Source organism: Nipponia nippon, unplaced genomic scaffold (assembly GCF_047370975.1).
Source record: "Nipponia nippon isolate SJK-2023a ecotype South Korea unplaced genomic scaffold, ASM4737097v1 scaffold_3, whole genome shotgun sequence".
NCBI classification, from domain to species: Eukaryota; Metazoa; Chordata; class Aves; order Pelecaniformes; family Threskiornithidae; genus Nipponia; species Nipponia nippon.
The window spans coordinates 1,380,942-1,398,805 of NW_028262347.1; the positions used below are offsets into that span (position 1 = coordinate 1,380,942).

Here is a 17,864-nt window from a genome sequence, read left to right on the forward strand (position 1 = left end):
CCCCATGTCCCCCCGTGTCCCCGGTGACACCTGCCGTCCCCCGCTGCCCACGCTCCCCTCTCTGATGGGGGGGGGGGTCCCGGGGAGTGGGGCCACCCGGGCCCGCCGATGTCCCCTCCTCGGCCACGTTGTCCCCGGGGCTCGGTGGCCACGGTCACGGTCACGGCCACGGTCACGGCCGGGGCGAGGGTTGCGACAGGGCGGCTCCGGGAAGGCGACGGGGCACGGCCGCGGGGCCACGTGCCGGCGGGGCCATGTGCCGGCGAGGCCACGGCGGCGCGGCGGCACGGTGACGAGGACCCGGGCCCCGGGGTGGCCTCGGGGGGGACGGGGGGGGGGACATTTTTGGGGCGCGTCGCGTCCCCGCTGCCACCTGCGCCCCGCACAGAGCCCGGCGGGATGCGGGGGCCCGGCGTGGCCCTGTGGGGGGCCCTGTGGCTGTGGCTACCGCTGGCCGGGGGCCACCCGGTCCGGCTGGAGAAGGTGCAGGCCGACGGCGTGGCGCTGGCCCGGACCCTGGGCGCCCGCATCCAGCAGCTGCAGGCGAGGCCCTGGGGGGCGCGGGGGGGGCACTGGGACCCAGGGGCGCCCCGGGATGGTGTCCCCTGTCACCCACGGGGGGGGGCACTGGGACCCTGGGGCGCCCCGGGATGGCGGCCGTGTCCCCTGTCACCCATGGGGGGCACTGGGACCCTGGGGGGCGCTGGGGGGGCACTGGGACCCAGGGGGGCGCGGAGGGGGGCACTGGGACCCAGGGGCACCCCGGGGTGGTGTCCCCTGTCACCCACGGGGGGGGGCACTGGGACCCTGGGGGGCGCTGGGGGGGGCACTGGGACCCAGGGGCACCCCGGGGTGGTGTCCCCTGTCACCCACGGGGGGGGGGGCACTGGGACCCTGGGGATCCCCGGGGTGGCGGGGAGGGGCTGTGCCCCAATTGGGGGGTCCCCAGGGCTGGGGGGGGGCTCTGTGCCAAAATTGGGGGTCCCCAGGGATGGGGGGGGGCTCTGTACCCCAAATGGGGGGGTCCCCAGGGATGGGTGCCCATGGCGGGGGGGGGGGGACCCTGTGCCCCAAGGGATGGGGGGGTCCCCGGGGGGTCCCCAGGGAGGGATCCCCACAGCTGGGTGGGGTTCGGGGGGGGGGGGGGTCTCTGTGCCCCAATTGGGGGGTCCCCATGTCCCAACTGGGGGGGGGGTCCCGGGGGTCCGGTCCCCACGGCTGGGGGGTCCCGGGGGGCGTCCCCCCACGCTGGGTGGGGTTGGGGGGTCCCCCCGCGCTGGGGGTCCCGCAGCCCCGCCCTGACCCCCCCCCTCGCCCCCAGCCGCCCCCCCCGAGCCTGCGGATCAGCGGGCTGGAGGCGCTGCCGGGGGAGGGGGCCCCCGAGGGGCTGGGGGCCATGGGCCACCGCCTCCAGCTCTTCCAGCGCCTGCTGGGCGACCTGGCCGCGGGCAACCTGCCGCTGGCCCAGATCGCCAACGACGTGGAGAACCTGCGCAGCCTGCTGGCCACCCTGGCCGCCCGCCTGGGCTGCCCGCCGCCCCGCGCCCCCCCGCCGCGCCCCCCGCCGCCCCCCGAACCGCTGGCCCACTCGCCACACACGGTGGCCGGGCTGGCCCTGGCGCGGCTCCGCGGGTGCCTGGACGCCATCGCCGCGCGCCTGGGCGGCCGCCCCGCCTGCTAGGGCCAGCGGGAGCCGGGGGGGCCAGGGGGAGCCGGGGGGGGCCACCGGGACCCGGGGGGGCCAGCGGGACACCGGGAGGGCCAGTGGGACCCAGGGGGGGCCACCGGGACCGGGGAGGCCAGCGGGACCCGGGGGGGGCCAGTGGGAGCCGGGGGGGGGGCACCGGGACCCCGGGAGGGCCAGTGGGAGCCGAGGGGGGCCACTGGGACCGGGGAGGCCAGCGGGGGCCGGGGGGGGCCAGTGGGACCCGGGGGGGCCAGCGGGAGCGGGGGGGGGGCCACCGGGACCCCGGGAGGGCCAGTGGGAGCCGAGGGGGGCCACCGGGACCGGGGAGGCCAGCGGGACTCAGGGGGGCCAGCGGGACCGGGGGGGGCCACCGGGACCCCGGGAGGGCCAGTGGGACCCGGGGGGGGGCCACCGGGACCGGGGAGGCCAGCGGGAGCCGGGGGGGGGGGGGGCACTGGGACCCTTTTTCTACTACTGTTATTGTTGGTATTATTTATTAATTATTGGTATTATCATTGATATTGTTATTTATTGTTATTAATTATTGGTATTATTGATATTATTGGTATTGCCGATGTTGTTATTTATTGTTATTAATTATTGATATGTATAGTACCGACATTGATATTATTATTATTGCTACTACTATTGATATTATTGGTATTATTATTATTTATTGTTCTTAATTATTGGTATTCTCGCTATTAATTACTTGTATTGTTGATATTATTATTGCTACTACTATTGATACTATTGATATTATTATTGGTATTACTGATATTTGTTGTTATTAATTATTGGTATTATTGATATTGATATTACTATTGATGATATTATTGTTATTGGCATTATTGATATTAATATTTATTGATATTAATTGCTGATGTTGATATCATCGATGTTGTTGTTATTATTATTATTATTATTATTACTACCACCATCATTACCATTATCGATGTCGTTATCGATGTCACCGAGGCGGGGATCCGGGGGGATCGGGGGGTCCCCCCCCGGGACGCGCAGCCCATCCCCCGCCCCAGCCACCGGGGTCCCGGGTGGGGAGGGGGGGGGGGGGGCAGCACCCCCAGGGCCGGGGGGGGCCCGAGGCGGGGGGAGGGGATCGACCCCAAAATGTCAGCGGGGGGGGGGGGCGGCGCCCCAGCCCTCGGCCCGGGCCGTGGGGTCCCCAAAGGGCCCCCAAAGGAGGGACCCCCCAAGGAGGGACCCCCCAAAGCCCCCCCAAGGAGGGTCCCCAAAGCCCCCCCAAAGGAGCCCCCCCAAAGGTACCCCCCGAAAGGAGGGTCCCCCCCAAATGAGGCCCCCCAAGGAGCCCCCCAAAGGAGGGTCCCCCAAAGCCCCCCCCAAAGGAGGCCCTCCAAAGCCCCCCCAGAGGAGCCCCCCCCAAAGGAGGGTACCCCCCCAAAGGAGGGTCCCCAAAGCCCCCCCAAAGGAGCCCCCCAGGGAGGGTCCCCAAAGCCCCCCCCCCCAAAGGAGCCCCCCCCCAGGAGGCCGGGCCCCCCCGGAGCCGGGGGCGGGCGAGGACGCGGCGCTGACTCAGGGCCCCGCGGTTTTGGAGGCGCCGGCGGCTGCTGGGCTCGGCCCCCCCCGCCCGGGGACACGGGGGGGCACGGGGGGGACAAGGGACACGGGGGGACAGGGGGAGACGGGGGGGCATGGGGGGGACAAGGGACACGGGGGACAAGGGACACGGGGGACAAGGGGGGGACAAGGGGATGGGTCCCAGGGGAAGGGACAAGGCGGGGGGGACAAGGGGGGGAGGGGGTCCTGGGAGGGGGGACAAGGGGGAGGGGGACAAGGGGGTACAAGGGGAGGGGGTCTTGGGGGACAGGGACAAAGGGGGGGACAGGCAAGGGGGGAGGGGACAAGGAGGGGAGGAACAAGGAGGGGGGTCCCACGGGAGGGGGACAAGGAGGGGAGAGGGACAAGGGGACAGGGGACCTGGGCACGGGGACCGAGGGGGGGGGGACGCAGGGAGGGGACAGGGCCGAGTCGCTGCCCCCGGGCGCGGGGACACGGGGGCCGCGCACACGCGTGTGTACCCGTGTCCCCCCGCGTGTCCCCGCGTGTCCCCTCCGCCGGGCCCGGCTCCGCCGTCCCTCGTCCCCGCTCCCGTGCCCCCGGCCCCACCTCGGGGGTGGCCGGTGTGGGGCTGGGGGTGGCCGTGGGTGGCCAGCATGGGGCCCTGGGGTGGCCAGCATGGGGCCAGCGGTGGCCGGCATGGGGCGAGGGGTGGCCGGTGTGGGGCCGTGGGGCCCTGGAGTAGCCAGCGTGGGGCTGGGGGTGGCCATGGGACCCAGGGGTGGCCAGCGCAGGGCCAGGGGTGGCCATGGGGCTGGGGGTGGCCGTGGGGCCCTGGGGTGGCCAGCATGGGGCCAGCGGTGGCCGGCATGGGGCGAGGGGTGGCCGGTGTGGGGCCGTGGGGCCCTGGAGTAGCCAGCGTGGGGCTGGGGGTGGCCATGGGACCCAGGGGGGGCCGGCGTGGGGCCGTGGGTGGCCGTGGGGCCCTGGAGTAGCCAGCGTGGGGCTGGGGGTGGCCATGGGGCCCAGGGGTGGCCAGTGAGGGCCCTGGGGTGGCTGGGGGCCATGGGTGGCCATGGGGCCCTGGGGTGACCGGTGTGGGGCCCGGGGTGGCCGTGGGGCTGGGGGTGGCCATGGGGCCCAGGGGTGGCCAGTGTGGAGCTGGGGGTGGCCGGCGCGGGGCCAGAGGTGGCCAGTGGCCCTGGTGCACGTCGCTCACGCCGCGGTGCCTGGCCGCGAGCCCTGGCGTGGCCACGGTGGCCACTGACGGCTGCCTCAGCCAGGAGCCCCCCGGCCCCCCCAGGGAGGACTCTGCCCCCCAAAACCCTTTTTTTACAGAAATATATTGAAGCATTTTCCGCAGCGCCCGGCCGCGCCCCCCCAGGGGTCCCCAACCCCGCGGGACCCCCGGGAGGGGAGGGGAGCACCCCCAACACCTGGGGGGGGGGGGGGCAAGGGGAGAGGGGGGGCTCACCCCTTCCCCCCAGCACGGACGCCGGGTGGGAGGGGAGGAGGGGGCGCAGCACCCACGGGTGGGGGTCGGGGTGGGGGTCCGGGCGCTCAGCTCTCGAACCACTTGCCGCGTTTGGGCGCGGGGGGGTCGCCGCCGCCCCCCAGGATTTTCCTCTTGTAGCGCTCCACCAGCTCGCCGAAGCGCGCCTCGGCCCCCCGCCCCTCGCCCCGCCGCCGCCGCCGCGCCTGCGGGGGGAGAGGGGGTCAGGAGGGGGGTCCCAAACCCCCCCGAGCCCCCCCAAACCCCCCACGGCAGAGCCGGAGCCCAGCAACGCCGGGGCGGGGGGGCCCGGAGACATGAGGGGGGGCCCCCCCGGCCTGGGGGGCTCTGACCCCAGGACCCCCCCGCCCCCCCCCGGTCCCTACCTGGGTGGGGGGCACCTCGCGCTTCTCCTTCCGCCGCCGCCCCTTGGCCTTGGGCTGCTTGGGGGGGGGGGGCTTCGCCTTCCCCTTGTCGCGTTTCCTGGGGGGGGGTTGGAGAGCAGGGGGGCACCCGTGGGTGCTCAGGACCCCCCGTGGGTGCCCAGGACCCCCCGTGGGACCCCCAGCACCCAGAGAGAGAAGGGAGAAGCGGGAGATGCCCACGCCGAGGGGGGAGAGACCCCGGGTGGGGGGAACACGGTGAGGGTGGGTGGGGGGCCAAGGGGGTGCCCCCCCCCCCCATACCTGATCTTGGGCCCGCGGTGCGAGGGCAGCGCCAGCACCTTTTTCCTGGTGGTGCCGTCCGGCAGCGGCACCCGCTCCACCCGTGGCTCCGTACGGAAGCCGGCCCAGGGCCCGGGGGCGGCCGGGGGTCCCGGGGGTCCCCCCTGCCCCCCCCCGCCGCCCCCCGAGCCGGCTTTCGGGGGGGAGCCCCCCGCCCCGGCTGCTCCCGGCTCCTGCGCCTTCGCTTTCAGCTTGAGCTGCGGCGAAGAGGGGGGTGAGCGCCCGGGGGGGCTGGGGGGGGCGCGGACCCCCCGAGCGGCGGGGGACAAAACGGGGGGGACACAACGGGGGGGGGGAGGGGGCTCCTACCCGGCTGCGCTGGGCGCGCTGCTCCTTCAGCCTCAGCTTGCGCCGGTCCTCCAGCGAGAACTCCACGATGGGCCGCTGCGGGAAGAGCCCCCCAGTAACACCAGTAGCAGCGCTGGGAGGGGGGCAGCCCCCCAGTAACACCAGCACTAGGAATGGGGGGAGCCCCCAGTAACACCAGCAGCAGCGCTGGGAATGGGGGGAGCCCCCCAGTAATACCAGTGGCAGCACTGGGAATGGAAGGAGCCCCCCAGTAACACCAGCAGCAGCACTGGGAAACAGGAGTGTCCCTGCCCGTGGCCCCAGGGGCAAGTGGGGCCATGGGGGGGCAAGTGGGGCTACGGGGGGGGGGGGGGGAGGGGTGACACAAAAGCGGGGGGGGCAACCCACGGGGCCAGCAGGGAGGTAACTGGGAGACTGCGGTGCAGGGGGGCCCTAAGGGGGGGTGAGGGTGCAGGGGGGCCCTAAGGGGGGGTGAGGGTGCAGGGGGGCCCTAAGGGGGGTGAGGGTGCAGGGGGGGCCCTAAGGGGGGTGAGGGTGCAGGGGGGTTTGGGGGGCCCTAAGGGGGGTGAGGGTGCAGGGGGGGCCCTAAGGGGGGTGAGGGTGCAGGAGGGGTTTGGGGGGCCCTAAGAGGGGGCAAGGGTTCGGGGGCCCTAAGGGGGGGGGTAAGGGTGCAGGGGGGCCCTAAGGGGGGTGAGGGTGCAGGGAGGTTTTGGGGGGCCCTAAGGGGGGGTAAGGGTGCAGGGGGGCCCTAAGGGGGGTGAGGGTGCAGGAGGGGTTTGGGGGGCCCTAAGGGGGGGTAAGGGTGCAGGGGGGCCCTAAGGGGGGTGAGGGTGCAGGAGGGGTTTGGGGGGCCCTAAGGGGGGTAAGGGTGCAGGGGGGCCCTAAGGGGGGTGAGGGTGCAGGGAGGTTTTGGGGGGCCCTAAGGGGGGGGTAAGAGTGCAGGGGGGGCCCTAAGGGGGGTGAGGGTGCAGGAGGGGTTTGGGGGGCCCTAAGGGGGGTAAGGGTGCAGGGGGGCCCTAAGGGGGGGGGGTAAGGGTGCAGGGGGGCCCTAAGGGGGGTAAGAGTGCAGGGGGCCCTAAGGGGGGTGAGGGTGCAGGAGGGGTTTGGGGGGCCCTAAGGGGGGTAAGGGTGCAGGGGGGGCCCTAAGGGGGGTGAGGGTGCAGGGAGGTTTTGGGGGGCCCTAGGGGGGTAAGGGTGCAGGGGGGCCCTAAGGGGGGTGAGGGTGCAGGAGGGGTTTGGGGGGCCCTAAGGGGGGTAAGGGTGCAGGGGGGCCCTAAGGGGGGGGGGTAAGGGTGCAGGGGGGCCCTAAGGGGGGGTAAGAGTGCAGGGGGGCCCTAAGGGGGGTGAGGGTGCAGGAGGGGTTTGGGGGGCCCTAAGCGGGGGGGTAAGTGTGCGGGAGGGGTTTGGGGAGACCCCAGAGGATCCCAGACAAAGGGCAGAGAGGAAAGCGGGGGGCAGCCCCCCCCCCGCCCCCGCACCCACCTTCTGGGGCCCGAAGAGGCGGGGGTTGTTGTTGAGGGCGCGCAGGGCGGCCAGCGCCTGCTCGTGCTCCCCCAGCTCCACGAAGGCGTAGCCCAGGGACGGCCCCCGCCCCCGCAGCTCCCGCATCACCCGGCACTGGGGGGCACCCGCACCGCCTCAGCCGCCTGTGCCGGCACCCCCCGACACCCCCCCGCACCCCCCCCCCCGACACCCACCCCGCACCCCAAACCCGCCCCCCCCAGGACCCCCCCTCCTCCGCCCCCCCGAACCCACCCCGGGGGGGGACACCCACCCCGCACCCCCAGACCCACGGGAAGATGAGGGAACACCCCTCTCCTCTGCACCCCCAAACCCGCCCCAGGGGGACATGGGGGGACACAGAGGACACCCACTTTCTCTGCACCCCTGAACCCCCCCCCCAAAGGGGACACAAGGGGACACAAGGGGGACACACCCACCTCCTCTGCACCCCCAGCCACCCCCAAACCCACCCCAAAGGGGACATGGGGGGACACCCAGCTCCTCCGCACCCCCAAACCCACCCCAGAGGGGACACAGAGCACAGGGGACACCGGGGGGACACAGACAGGGACACCCCCCTGCTCTGCACCCCCAAACCCACCCCAGGGGGGACACAGAGGACAAGCGACACTGGGGAGACACAGATGGGGACACCCCCCTCCTCTGCACCCCCAAACCCAGCCCAGAGGGGACACAGGGAGGACACCAGGGGGGACACAGAGGACAGGGACACCCCCCTCCTCTGCACCCCCAAACCCACCCCAGGGGGGACACAGAGGACAAGGGACACTAGGGGGACACAGACAGGGACACCCACTCCTCTGCACCCTTTGCCATCCCCAAACCCAGCCCAGAGGGGACACAGGGGGACACCAAGGGGGACACAGAGGACGACACCCCCCTCCTCTGCACCCCCAAAGCCACCCCAGAGGGGACACAGAGCACAGGGGACACTGGGGGGACACAGACAGGGACACCCAGCTGCTCTGCACCCCCAAACCCACCCCAGGGGGGACAGAGAGGACAAGGGACACTGGGGGGACACAGACGGGGACACTGGGGAGACACAGACGGGGACACCGGGGAGACACAGACGGGGACACCCCCCCCCCCGCACCCCCAAACCCAGCCCCGAGGGGACAGGGAGCCCGGGGGACACCGGGGGGACAGGGGTGGGGACACCGGGGGGACAGGGGTGGGGACCCCACCTCCTTGATGCACAGGGCCTTGCCGCCGCCGGCCACCTGCAGCAGCAGGCGCCGGAGCCGGGCGCTGTCGACGGCCTTGGGCAGGTTGTGGACGCAGAGGCGGGTGCGGGAGACGAAGACGTTCTGGTCCCGCAGCTTCTGGTGCTTCAGCTCCTCAAACTGGGAGAAACGGGGCCGTGAGGGGGGGGGGACACACGATGGACACGGCTGCTGGCTGTCCCCAAGCTGTCCCGGCCCCCGGGCGCCGCTGGCACTCACCCGCGCTCGCTTGGCCATGTCGGCATCGCTCACGCCCTCCGCGGCCTTCGTCCCGGCCCGGATCACTGCGGGGGGGCGAGATGGGGGGCAAAAAGGGGGTGTTGGGGGGCAAAAAGGGGCCGTCGGGGGGCCCGGCCCCCCCCCCCGGGCCGGTACTCACGGCCTTCGCGAGCCAGGTAAAGATTTCGGGTGCCCGTCGGCTTCTTCGCCTTTGTCCCGCGGAGCTTGCGGGCTTCCTCGCGGCTGACGGCCGGGTCGATGCGGAGCAGCCGCCCATCCAGCCGCAGCCCCCCGCCCTGCCGGGGGGGGCACAGCTGGGGTGGGGGGCGCAGCCGGGGCCCTGGGGACCCCCCCGGGGGTGTGGGGACCCGGCCAGGGGGTCCCCAGGGTCTCCAACGACCCCAGAGAGCTGGGGATCCCCCAAACGCGAGGCAGGAGGGCCGGCGCCGTCCCCAAGCCCCTTGGGAGGGTCCCTCGTTGCCCCCGGGGGGGTCCCTCGCTGTCCCCACGCCCCCCGGGGGGGGTCCCCTGTCACCCGCAGGCCGCCCCGCTCACCTCGCTCTCCTCCTGGGCAGCCTGGAGGCATTTCTGGGCGGCTTCTGGCGTCAGGAACTGGGCGAAGGCGCAGCCTGGGGCGGGAGAGGGGCTGGGCGAGGGGTGGGGGACAGGAGGGGGGGTCCCCACCGCCAGGACGCGCCCCCCCCCCGCGCCGCCGGTTACCTTTGGAGTGCTCCGTGTCGGGGTGCAGGACGACACGGACGTACTTGAGGTCCCCGAATTGCTGCAGCATCTCCCCCAGCGCCTCCTCCTCCGTGTCGAAGGAGAGATTCCTGCCGTTCGGGGGGGACGGACGCCGTCGGGAGGGGCCGCAGCGCGCAGCCCCCCCTCCCTGCCGTCCCCCCGGCCCGGCAGAGGGGGGACACCGGTCCCCGCCCCGGCACTCACCGGATGAAGACGGTCCGGCCCTCACCCACGTCCGAGGGGGGCTGCGGTCGCCCCCTCCCTGGCCGCTTTTTGGGGGCGTCCCCCCCTGCAACGGCAAAGGATCCGGGGGTTGGTGACCGGTGGCTGCACCGCAGCGGCCCCCAGACCCGGGGAAAGCCCCCCCAGACCCCGGGGGAGACCCCAGACCCGGGGGAAGCCCCCCCAGACCCCGGGGGGAGACCCCCAGCCGCTAACCCCGTCCCCCTGCCCGCAGCAGCCCACCCTAGCAGCCTCCCCCCCCAGGGCAGACCAAACCTTCTTCCTCTTCATCCTCCTCGTCTGAGCCCTCGTCCGAGCCCTCCTCCTCCTCCTCGCTATCATCCTCATCGGCTGCTTCGTCCTCATCTTCTTCCTCGTCTTCCTCCTCCTCGCTGCTGTCGGCGGCTGCCGCCCCCTTCCCAGCCCTGCAAGGCCCAGGGCAGAGCTGGCCAGGCCCCGCGGCAGCCCCGAGTGGCGCTAGGGGGGACAGGGCCCTGCCCGGGGGTCCCACGGGGGGTGGGGACACGCCCAGGGCTCCGCCCCAGAGCCCCCTGGAGGGGGGGGGCTGCGCCCCGGGGCGAGGCCGAGACCCCCGGGGTCAGCTCCATCCCTCCCCGGGCGGCACAAGCCCTTCCCTCGCTCACCGGCCTCGCGCCCGGGAGGAGGAGAGCTCGACCTCCATCTTTCCAGCTGCTTTTTTATCTTCCTCCACCTCTTCTTCATCCTTTTCCTCCTCCTCCTCCTCCTCGCCACCACCCGGACTCCGCTCTGGGGCCTCCCCAGGTTCCTCCTTGCTCCCTGCGGGACGAGGGCAGACGGGGAGGAGAGGGGACGGTGGCTCCCGGTGTCCCCGTCCCAAGCCCCGCAGCGGAGGGCACCCAGCCAGGCCCGGAGCCACGCCGGGGGAGCCGCCACCCTCACCGCCACCCTCACCGTCGCCCTGCGTCGCCCGGTACTTGTCCTTGGCCACGGCCCAGTCCACCGCCACCGGCCGCCCTGGGGAAGTGAAGGGACGCGGTGGGGGGGGGGGACACGACGCCGTCGGCATCAGAGCCCCCCCCCCGCGCAGCCGGGAAGCAGCGAGAGGCAGGGCCAAACCTTTGATCTCCTTCATGTTCGTTCCCCGCAGCGCCTTGGCCGCTTCCAGCATGTTCCGCAGCTGCACGAAGGCGAATCCCCGCATCTTCCCGTCTGCGAACACCAGGGGAGCCGCTCCGCGCCCGCACCCACCCCGGGGAGGGCCAGGCTGCCGGCGCAGGGGTCCCACCGCCCCAAAAAGGGTCCCCGAGGTGGGGGGCTCACCCGGTTTCTTGGGGATGTTCACCTCCAGCACGGTGCCGAAGGGCGAGAAGAGAGACCTCAGGTCGTCCTCGGAGCACTGGGGAGAGAGCGGGAAGGGGCTGGGGGGGCCTGGGAGGCGGCAGCGCCCGCCGGGACGCTCCCCCCGGGGCGGGCGGGGACGCGGGGGTCCCCCCTGTGTCCCCTGGGGTGACGCCAGCCCCGGCTGGGGACAGGGTTGGGGGACCGGACCCCCGTACCTTGAAGCTGAGGTTGCGGACGATCAACCGGGCTTTCCGGGAGGCGCCTCTGGGTTTCTTCGGTCTCGGGGGGGGCGCGGCGGCCGCGGCGGGGGCACCTGCGGCCGAGGGAGCGGGGGTTTGGGGACAGCACGGCGCGGGGACGAAGCCAGGGCAGCTGCCCGTCCCCGAGAGCGCGGGCAGGGGACGGGCCCCCCAGCTCACCCGCTGCCGCCCCCTCCTCTTCCTCCTGCTGCGGCTTCTTCCTCCCTTCCCTGGGCCGCTGCCGGGCCGGCGTCACGGCGAGCCGGCGGCCGGCGAGGGTGGTGGCCTCCCGCAGAGCCCGCTGGGCGTCCTCCGCCAGGGAGAAGGTGACGTAGCCGAAGCCCCGGCAGGTTTTGGTGCCTGGGGGTGGCGGGGGGGGGGAAGCAGTGAGGCCCCGCACCCCCTCCCCGGCTCTGAGGGTCGGGGTCCCCCCGAGCCCCCCTGCGCCTTCTCCCAAACCCACCTCTGCCCCCCCCATCTCCCCTCGCCATCCCCGCCCCCCCGATAACCGACCCCCCGCCCTGCACCCCAACGCCCCGCGCCCGCCCCCCCCAGCTCCCTCCTGCCCCCCACATTCCTGCTCCCCCACACCTCCCTGCCCCCCCCCAATTCCCACCCTCCCCTGCCCCCCCATCCCTCCAGCCTCCAGATCTGCCCCCCCCCCCGCCCCAGGCCCCCCAGCCCCCCGAGCCCCCAACCCCAGACCCCCTCAGGCCCCCCCACACCCTGACCCCAGACGCCCTCAGGCCCTCCAAGCCCCCCAGAACCCCCTCAGCCCCCCCAAACCCCTTTGGGCCCCCCAGGCCCCCTTGCACCCCAGACCCTGGTCCCAGACCCCCTCAGCCTGGCCCCAGGCCCCCCAGCCCCCCCAAACCCCTTTAAGCCCCCAGACCCTGGTCCCAGGCCCCCTCGCCCCCCTCAGACCCCGCTCCCAGGCTCCCTCAGCCCCCCCACACGCCCTCAGCGCCCCCAGACCCCAGCCCACCTCATCCCCTTCAGGCCCCAGCCCCAGGCCCTCCCAGCCCCTCCAGCTCCCCCAGCCCCCCCCGGCCTCGGTCCCAGACCCCCTCAGCCCCTCCAGCCCCCCAGCCCCCAGTCCCAGCACCCCCAGCCCCTCCAGCCCCCAGTCCCAGCCCCCCCAGGCCTCGGTCCCACGCTCCCTCAGCCCCCCAGGCCCAGCCCCCGACCCCAGACCCCCTCAGGCCCTCCAAGCCCCCCCAGCCCCCGGTCCTAGGCCCCTCAGGCCCCCCCCGACTCCCTCAGCCCCCAGCCCCAGGCCCCCTCGGCCCCTCCGGCCCCCCGCAGCCCCTCCCGACCCTTCTCGGTGACGACGAAGCAGCGGCGGAGGGGCCCGAGGCGGCCGAAGAGGCTCTCGAGGTCGGCGGCGGTGGCGGCGGCGGGCAGGCCCCGCACCAGCACGGTGCGGCCCGGGCCCACGGGCGCCGCCATCTTGGGCCCACGCGCGGCGCGGGGGCTGCCGGGAAGGGCGGAGGGCGGGGGGGAGAGCGGCCGCACGGCGCGGGGCTGGCGGGGAAGAGCGACCCCTGGCGGCGCGGCGGGGAACCGCGGGGGCATGGGGGGGGGGGCGCGGGGGTCCCAGCCCGGGGTCAGGGGGTCCCGTCCCAGGGGTCAGGGGGGTCAGGAGGGTCAGGGGGTCCCGTCCTAGGGGTTACGGGGGGGTCAGGGGGGTCAGGGGGTTTGGGGGTCCCGTCCCAGGGGTCAGGGGTCCCGTCCCGGGGGTCAGGGGGTTTGGGGGTCCCGTCCTAGGGGTTACGGGGGGCCAGGGGGGTTCAGGGGGTCCCAGCTCAGGGGTTGTGGGGGTCAGGGGGGTTTGGGGGTCCCGTCCTAGGGGTTATGGGGGGTCAGGGGGGTCAGGGGGTCCCGTCCTAGGGGTTACGGGGGGTCAGGGGGGTCAGGGGGGGTCAGGGGGTCCCGTCCTAGGGGTTACAGGGGGTCGGGGGTCAGGGGGGTCAGGGGGTTTGGGGGTCCCAGCCCGGGGGTTACGGGAGGTCAGAGGGTCCTGTCCTAGGGGTTACAGGGGGTCAGGGGGGTCGGGGGGGTCAGGGGGGGTTGGGGGTCCCAGCCCGGGGGTTACGGGAGGGCAGAGGGTCCTGTCCTAGGGGTTACAGGGGGTCAGGGGGGTCGGGGGGGTCCCAGCTCAGGGGTTATGGGGGTCAGGGGGATCTGGGGGTCCCATACAAGGGGTCGGGGGGGGTCGGGGGGTGGGGGGGGGCTGAGGGGACTGGGACTGGGACCTCACAGGAGCTGTGGGGTCAGGGGGCTCGGGGGTCCCAGCTCAGGGGCCATGGGGGGCCAGGGGGGTTTGGGGGCCCATCCCAGGGGTCAGAGGGGGTCAGGGGGGTCGGGGGTCCCATCCCAGGGGACGGGGGGGTCAGGGGTGGTTTGGGGGGTCCCATCCTATGGGCTGTGTGGTCAGGGGGGCTCAGGGGTCCCAACTCACGGGTTATGGGGGGCCAGGGGGGTCGGGGGTCCCAACTCAGGGGTCATCGGGGGTCAGGGGGGTCGGGGGTCCTCTTCTATGGGCTGTGGGGACACGGGGGGCTCGGGGGTCCCGTCCCAGGGGCTGGGGGGCCAGGGGGGCTCAGGGGGTCCCCCCAGTCCCCACGGGGCTGCAGCGGGGTGCGGGGGGCCATCCTGGTGGCCGTGGGGCTGGGGGGGGGTGTCTCCTCCCTGGGGGGGGCCCAGGTCGGGGGGGGGGCCCGGGGGTCCCGCGGGGGGGGACTCACATCCTTCGCATGTGGCACGTTATTGGGTACACGGGGGGCCCCGGGGGACAAGGGGGGGCTCTGGTACGTGGGGGGGGGGCTGGGGGTCCCTGGGCCATGGCGGGGGGCCAGGGGGTCTGTGGGGGACGGGGGGGGACGGGACCTCGGGAGTCTGGCATGGGGCTGGGGGCTTCAGGGGGGAGAGCAGGGGGCTCAGGGACCTGGGGGGGCCCAGGGGGGGTCACCAGCACTTGGGGGTGTTGGGAACCTGAGGGGTGGCTGGGGGGGTCCCCAGGGTGTCACCCGTATTTGGGGGTCCCAGGGTGTCACCCGTATTTGGGGGTCCCAGGGACCTGGGGGGCAGCTGAGGGGGTCCCCAGGGTGTCACCAGCACTTGGGGGTCTCAGGGACCTGGGGGGTCCCCAGGTTGTCACCCGTATTTGGGGGTCCCAGGTTGTCACCCGTATTTGGGGGTCTCAGGGACCTGGGGGGCAGCCGGGGGTCTCTGGGGACGGTGGGGGGGGTCTCCAGAGCACGGAGGCCAGTGGGGGCCCTGGGGGTCTCCTGGGCATCACCCTTCACGGGGGGGGGCCCTGGGCGGGGGGGGGCCGGGGGTCCCGGAGGCAGCGTGCCGCGGGGGGCCGGGCCAGGCTCTCTCCGTTGCCCCCCGGGGACAGTTGCCGGCCCCGCGGGGGTCCCAGGGCAGCCACGGGGGGGCGGGGGGCACCCCACGCCCTACAAGTCTATGGTGTCGCTGCCCGGGCTGCGGCGATCGGGGCCGGGGCCACCGGGGGGCTCGGGGGCAACGGGGGGCTCGGGGCCCCCCGCCCAGCTCTGGGAGGGCCGCGGCGCCGGGGCCGCCTGGGGGGGTCCCTGCGGCGGGGGGCTGGGCTCCGGCACCGCCGCTGGCCCCCCCTGGCACAGTCCCTGGGGAGAGGGGCTGCCGCCGCCGTCCCGCCGACCCCCCGGGGACCCCCCGCCGAAGGCGGCGGCGCGATACGGGGCCGGGGATGGCGGGGGGCCCGTGGGGGTGGGCCCCGGTGTGCCGGCGGTGCCGGGCTCTGGTGGGCTGGTTGTGCCGAGATCCGGCGTGGCGGTTGTGCTGAGACCCAGTGCGGCGGTTGTGCTGAGATTTGGTGTAGGGGTTGTGCCGAGATCTGGTGCGGAGGTTGTGCCGAGATCCGGCATGACGGTTGTGTTGAGACCCGGTGCTGCGGTTGTGACGAGACTTGGTGTGCTGGTGGTGCCGAGACCCTGTGTACCGGTTGTGCCGAGATCTGGTGTAGAAATTGTGCCAAGGCCTGGTGCGGCGGTTGTGCTGAGACCCGGTGTGCTGGTGATGCCGAGCTCTGATGCAGCGGTTGTGCCGAGCCCGGGTGTGCTGGTTGTGCCAAGACCTGCCGCACCGGTTGTGCTAAGATCTGGTGCGCCAGTTGTGCCGAGCCTGGGTGTGCCGGTTCTGCTAAACCCTGCCGTGCCGGTTGTGCCGAGACTTGGTGTAGTGGTTGTGCCGAGCCCTGATGTGCTGGTTGTGCTGAGCCCCGGCAAGCCGGTTGTGCTAATCCCTGCTGTGCCGGCTGTGCCGAGCCCTGTTACACTGGTTGTGGCGAGCCCCGGTGTGCTGATTGTGCCGAGTCCTGCTGTGCCAGTTGTGCTGGGCCCGGTTGTGCCGGGCCCTGCTGTGCCGGTTGTGCCAAGACTTGGTGTCGTGGTTGTGCTAATCCCTGCCGTGCCGGTTGTGCCGAGCCCTGGTGTCGTGGTTGTGCCGATCCCTGGCAAGCCGGTTGTGCCGTTCCCAGGCGCGCCGGTGCCACCGCTCCCTGCCGTGCCGCCGGCGCCGATCCCCGGCGTGCCGATGACGCTGATCCCTGCCGCGGTGCCGGCGCCGTGGCGGAAGATGCCGGGCCGCGCTCCCAGCGCCTCGTCGATGCTGCGGCGCAGGTCGATGGGCGAGGGGGGCCGGTAGCCGGCAGTGGGGTCCCCGTCGGCCTCGGGGGGCTCGGGGGGGTCCCCGCAGAGGGGCGGCGCCTCGGCCTCCCCCCGCGAGCGGGGGGCGCAGCCGTTGGGGGGCTCGGCGCGGGGGCCGTGCCGGGGAGGGGGGGCCGCCGCCAGCGCCAGCGCGGCGAGGGGCAGCCCCATGGCGGCCTCGGCCAGGCGACAGCCCAGCTGCAGCCCCCACCACGCCCAGGGGCCCGGGGGGGCCGGGCCCCCCCAGCCCAGCGCCTGCAGCGCCCCGAAGACCTGCAGCCCCGCGCTCAGCACGGCCCCCACCGCCGCCAGCCCCACCGCCGCCGCCGCCCCGGCCGCCACCGGCCCCCCGGCCGCCGCCGTCCCCGCCTTGCCCTGGGGCCCCCCCCGGGAGCCCAACCCGCAGCGGGGCAGCACCCACAGGGCCAGGGCGGCCGCCAAGCCGGCGAAGAGCCCCCGCGGCAGCAGCAGCAGCTCCGGCAGCCGGCCCAGCGCCGCCACGGCCAGCACGGTCCCCAGAGCCCCCGCCGTGTGCAGGACGCCCAGCGCCGCCATGGCGGGGGTCCGGCAGCGAGGGGGGGGCCCCAGCAGGCGCAGGGCCAGCGCCAGCCCCCAGCCCAGGCAGGGGAAGGGCAGCTCGAAGAGGAGGCGAGCGGCGGCGGGCGGCAGGCGGCCACGCCGCTCGTAGGCGTCGAAGAAGAGGGGGAAGGCGCGGGCGGCCCCCGCCACCGCCACCAGCCCCCCCAGCAGCCGGGCGGCGGGCGGGCGGCCGCGGGGAACCCCCAGTAGCACCAGTATTCCCAGTAGTCCCAGCAGAGCGAAAAGGCATCCGACCCCGTAGACGTGAGCGTCCCAGGCTGGGCCCCAGGCGGCGGCGGCCACCGACCAGCCGGTCCGCAGGGCCACGAAGTGGGGGGGCCAGGAGAGGGGGGCGGCGGGGGGGCCCCCCTGGGGGTCCGGGCCCCCTGAGCCGCAGGCGGAGCCCGGGGTGCAGGCGGAGGCGGCGGGGGGGGGCGCGGCGCCCCGGGAGGGCTGGCGGCCGGGGGGGGGGGGCTGCGGGCGAGGAGAGGGGGGTGGGGGGGCGGCCTGCGCCCCATGTCCCTCGCGCCCCGCGCACCCCGTGCCCCCCCATCCCCCCCATTCCCCCCCCATATCACCCTTACCAGCGGCTCCCCAGGCACCCCGCACACCCCCCCCCCGGTCACACCGGCCATTGTGGGGGTGTCAGGACCCCCGCCCCCCCCAGGACCCCCCCTCTCCTCACCTGGCTCAGCGCCCCTGCCAGCCTGATCCTGCTCCTGGGACCTGTTGCCCCCCGGCACCTCGTGGCCGATCCTGGGGGGCACCGTGGGCACCAGGAACCCTGGGGGGGGTGACACACATGGGGGTCCCTCAGCATGGGGGGGCCGTGCCGGGGGACCCCAGCCCGCCCGGGCCGCAGGGCACTCACCGGCGGCGCCGAGTTTCCTGGCCAGCTCCGAGATGCCGGCTTTGATGCCGGGGATGAGCGGGATGGGGCGGGGGGGGCCGGGGGGGGCCCGCAGGAGGCTGGTGGGGGGCACGGCCCCCCCCGGCCCCGCTTCGGGGTCCAGCCCCGCCGTCAGGTCGATGGCGATGTCCAGCTCCAGCTCCTTGTCCCGCTCCCCGGCCGGGGACGCCGGGGGGCCCGGGGGGGTGGTGACGGCACGGCCGGGGGGGCCCCCCCAGCCCCCCGCTTCCTCCGGGGGGGTCCCGGAGCCCGGCTCGTCCCGGGGGTCAGGCCAGCCCGAACCCGCCGGCGGCGGCAGGGCGGGGGTGCCGGGGGTGCCGGGGGTGCGCGGCGCCGGGTGCGGGGGTCCCGGGGGGGCGGTGGGGGCGGCGGGGCGGGGGCTGCCCTGGCTTCGCACCTTGATCTTGAAGTTGAGGCCCAGGTTGAGGGAGAGGA

The 17,864-nt window shown here is 74.2% G+C and overlaps 3 protein-coding genes across 3 annotated transcripts; 1 reads left to right on the top strand and 2 right to left on the bottom strand.

Annotated features, from left to right (window-relative positions):
• The first annotated feature begins 399 nt into the window (after nt 1-399).
• LEP (leptin) lies at nt 400-1,681 on the top strand. Its single transcript, XM_087767117.1, has 2 exons — nt 400-543; nt 1,322-1,681. Exons 1-2 carry the CDS (start codon nt 400-402, stop codon nt 1,679-1,681), a joined length of 504 nt encoding a protein of 167 aa, XP_087623243.1.
• A 2,870-nt stretch (nt 1,682-4,551) lies between these two features.
• Nucleotides 4,552-12,713, bottom strand: RBM28 (RNA binding motif protein 28). The gene is made up of 19 exons (XM_087767559.1): nt 12,563-12,713; nt 11,427-11,606; nt 11,223-11,320; nt 10,987-11,062; nt 10,783-10,875; nt 10,618-10,680; nt 10,329-10,482; nt 9,961-10,109; nt 9,667-9,751; nt 9,442-9,551; nt 9,277-9,350; nt 8,882-9,017; nt 8,722-8,786; nt 8,464-8,622; nt 7,235-7,369; nt 5,753-5,827; nt 5,405-5,640; nt 5,105-5,201; nt 4,552-4,924 (listed from the first exon to the last, which is right to left on the bottom strand). The coding sequence occupies exons 1-19, from the start codon at nt 12,693-12,695 to the stop codon at nt 4,787-4,789; spliced, it is 2,256 nt and encodes a 751-aa protein (XP_087623685.1). The 5' UTR covers nt 12,696-12,713; the 3' UTR covers nt 4,552-4,786.
• A 1,913-nt stretch (nt 12,714-14,626) lies between these two features.
• Nucleotides 14,627-17,154, bottom strand: PRRT4 (proline rich transmembrane protein 4). Its single transcript, XM_087764015.1, is given in 3 exon segments — nt 14,627-16,524; nt 16,527-16,905; nt 17,104-17,154. Coding segments are annotated over 3 exon segments (2,247 nt in total). The 3' UTR covers nt 14,627-14,707.
• Between the last annotated feature and the right edge of the window lie 710 nt (nt 17,155-17,864).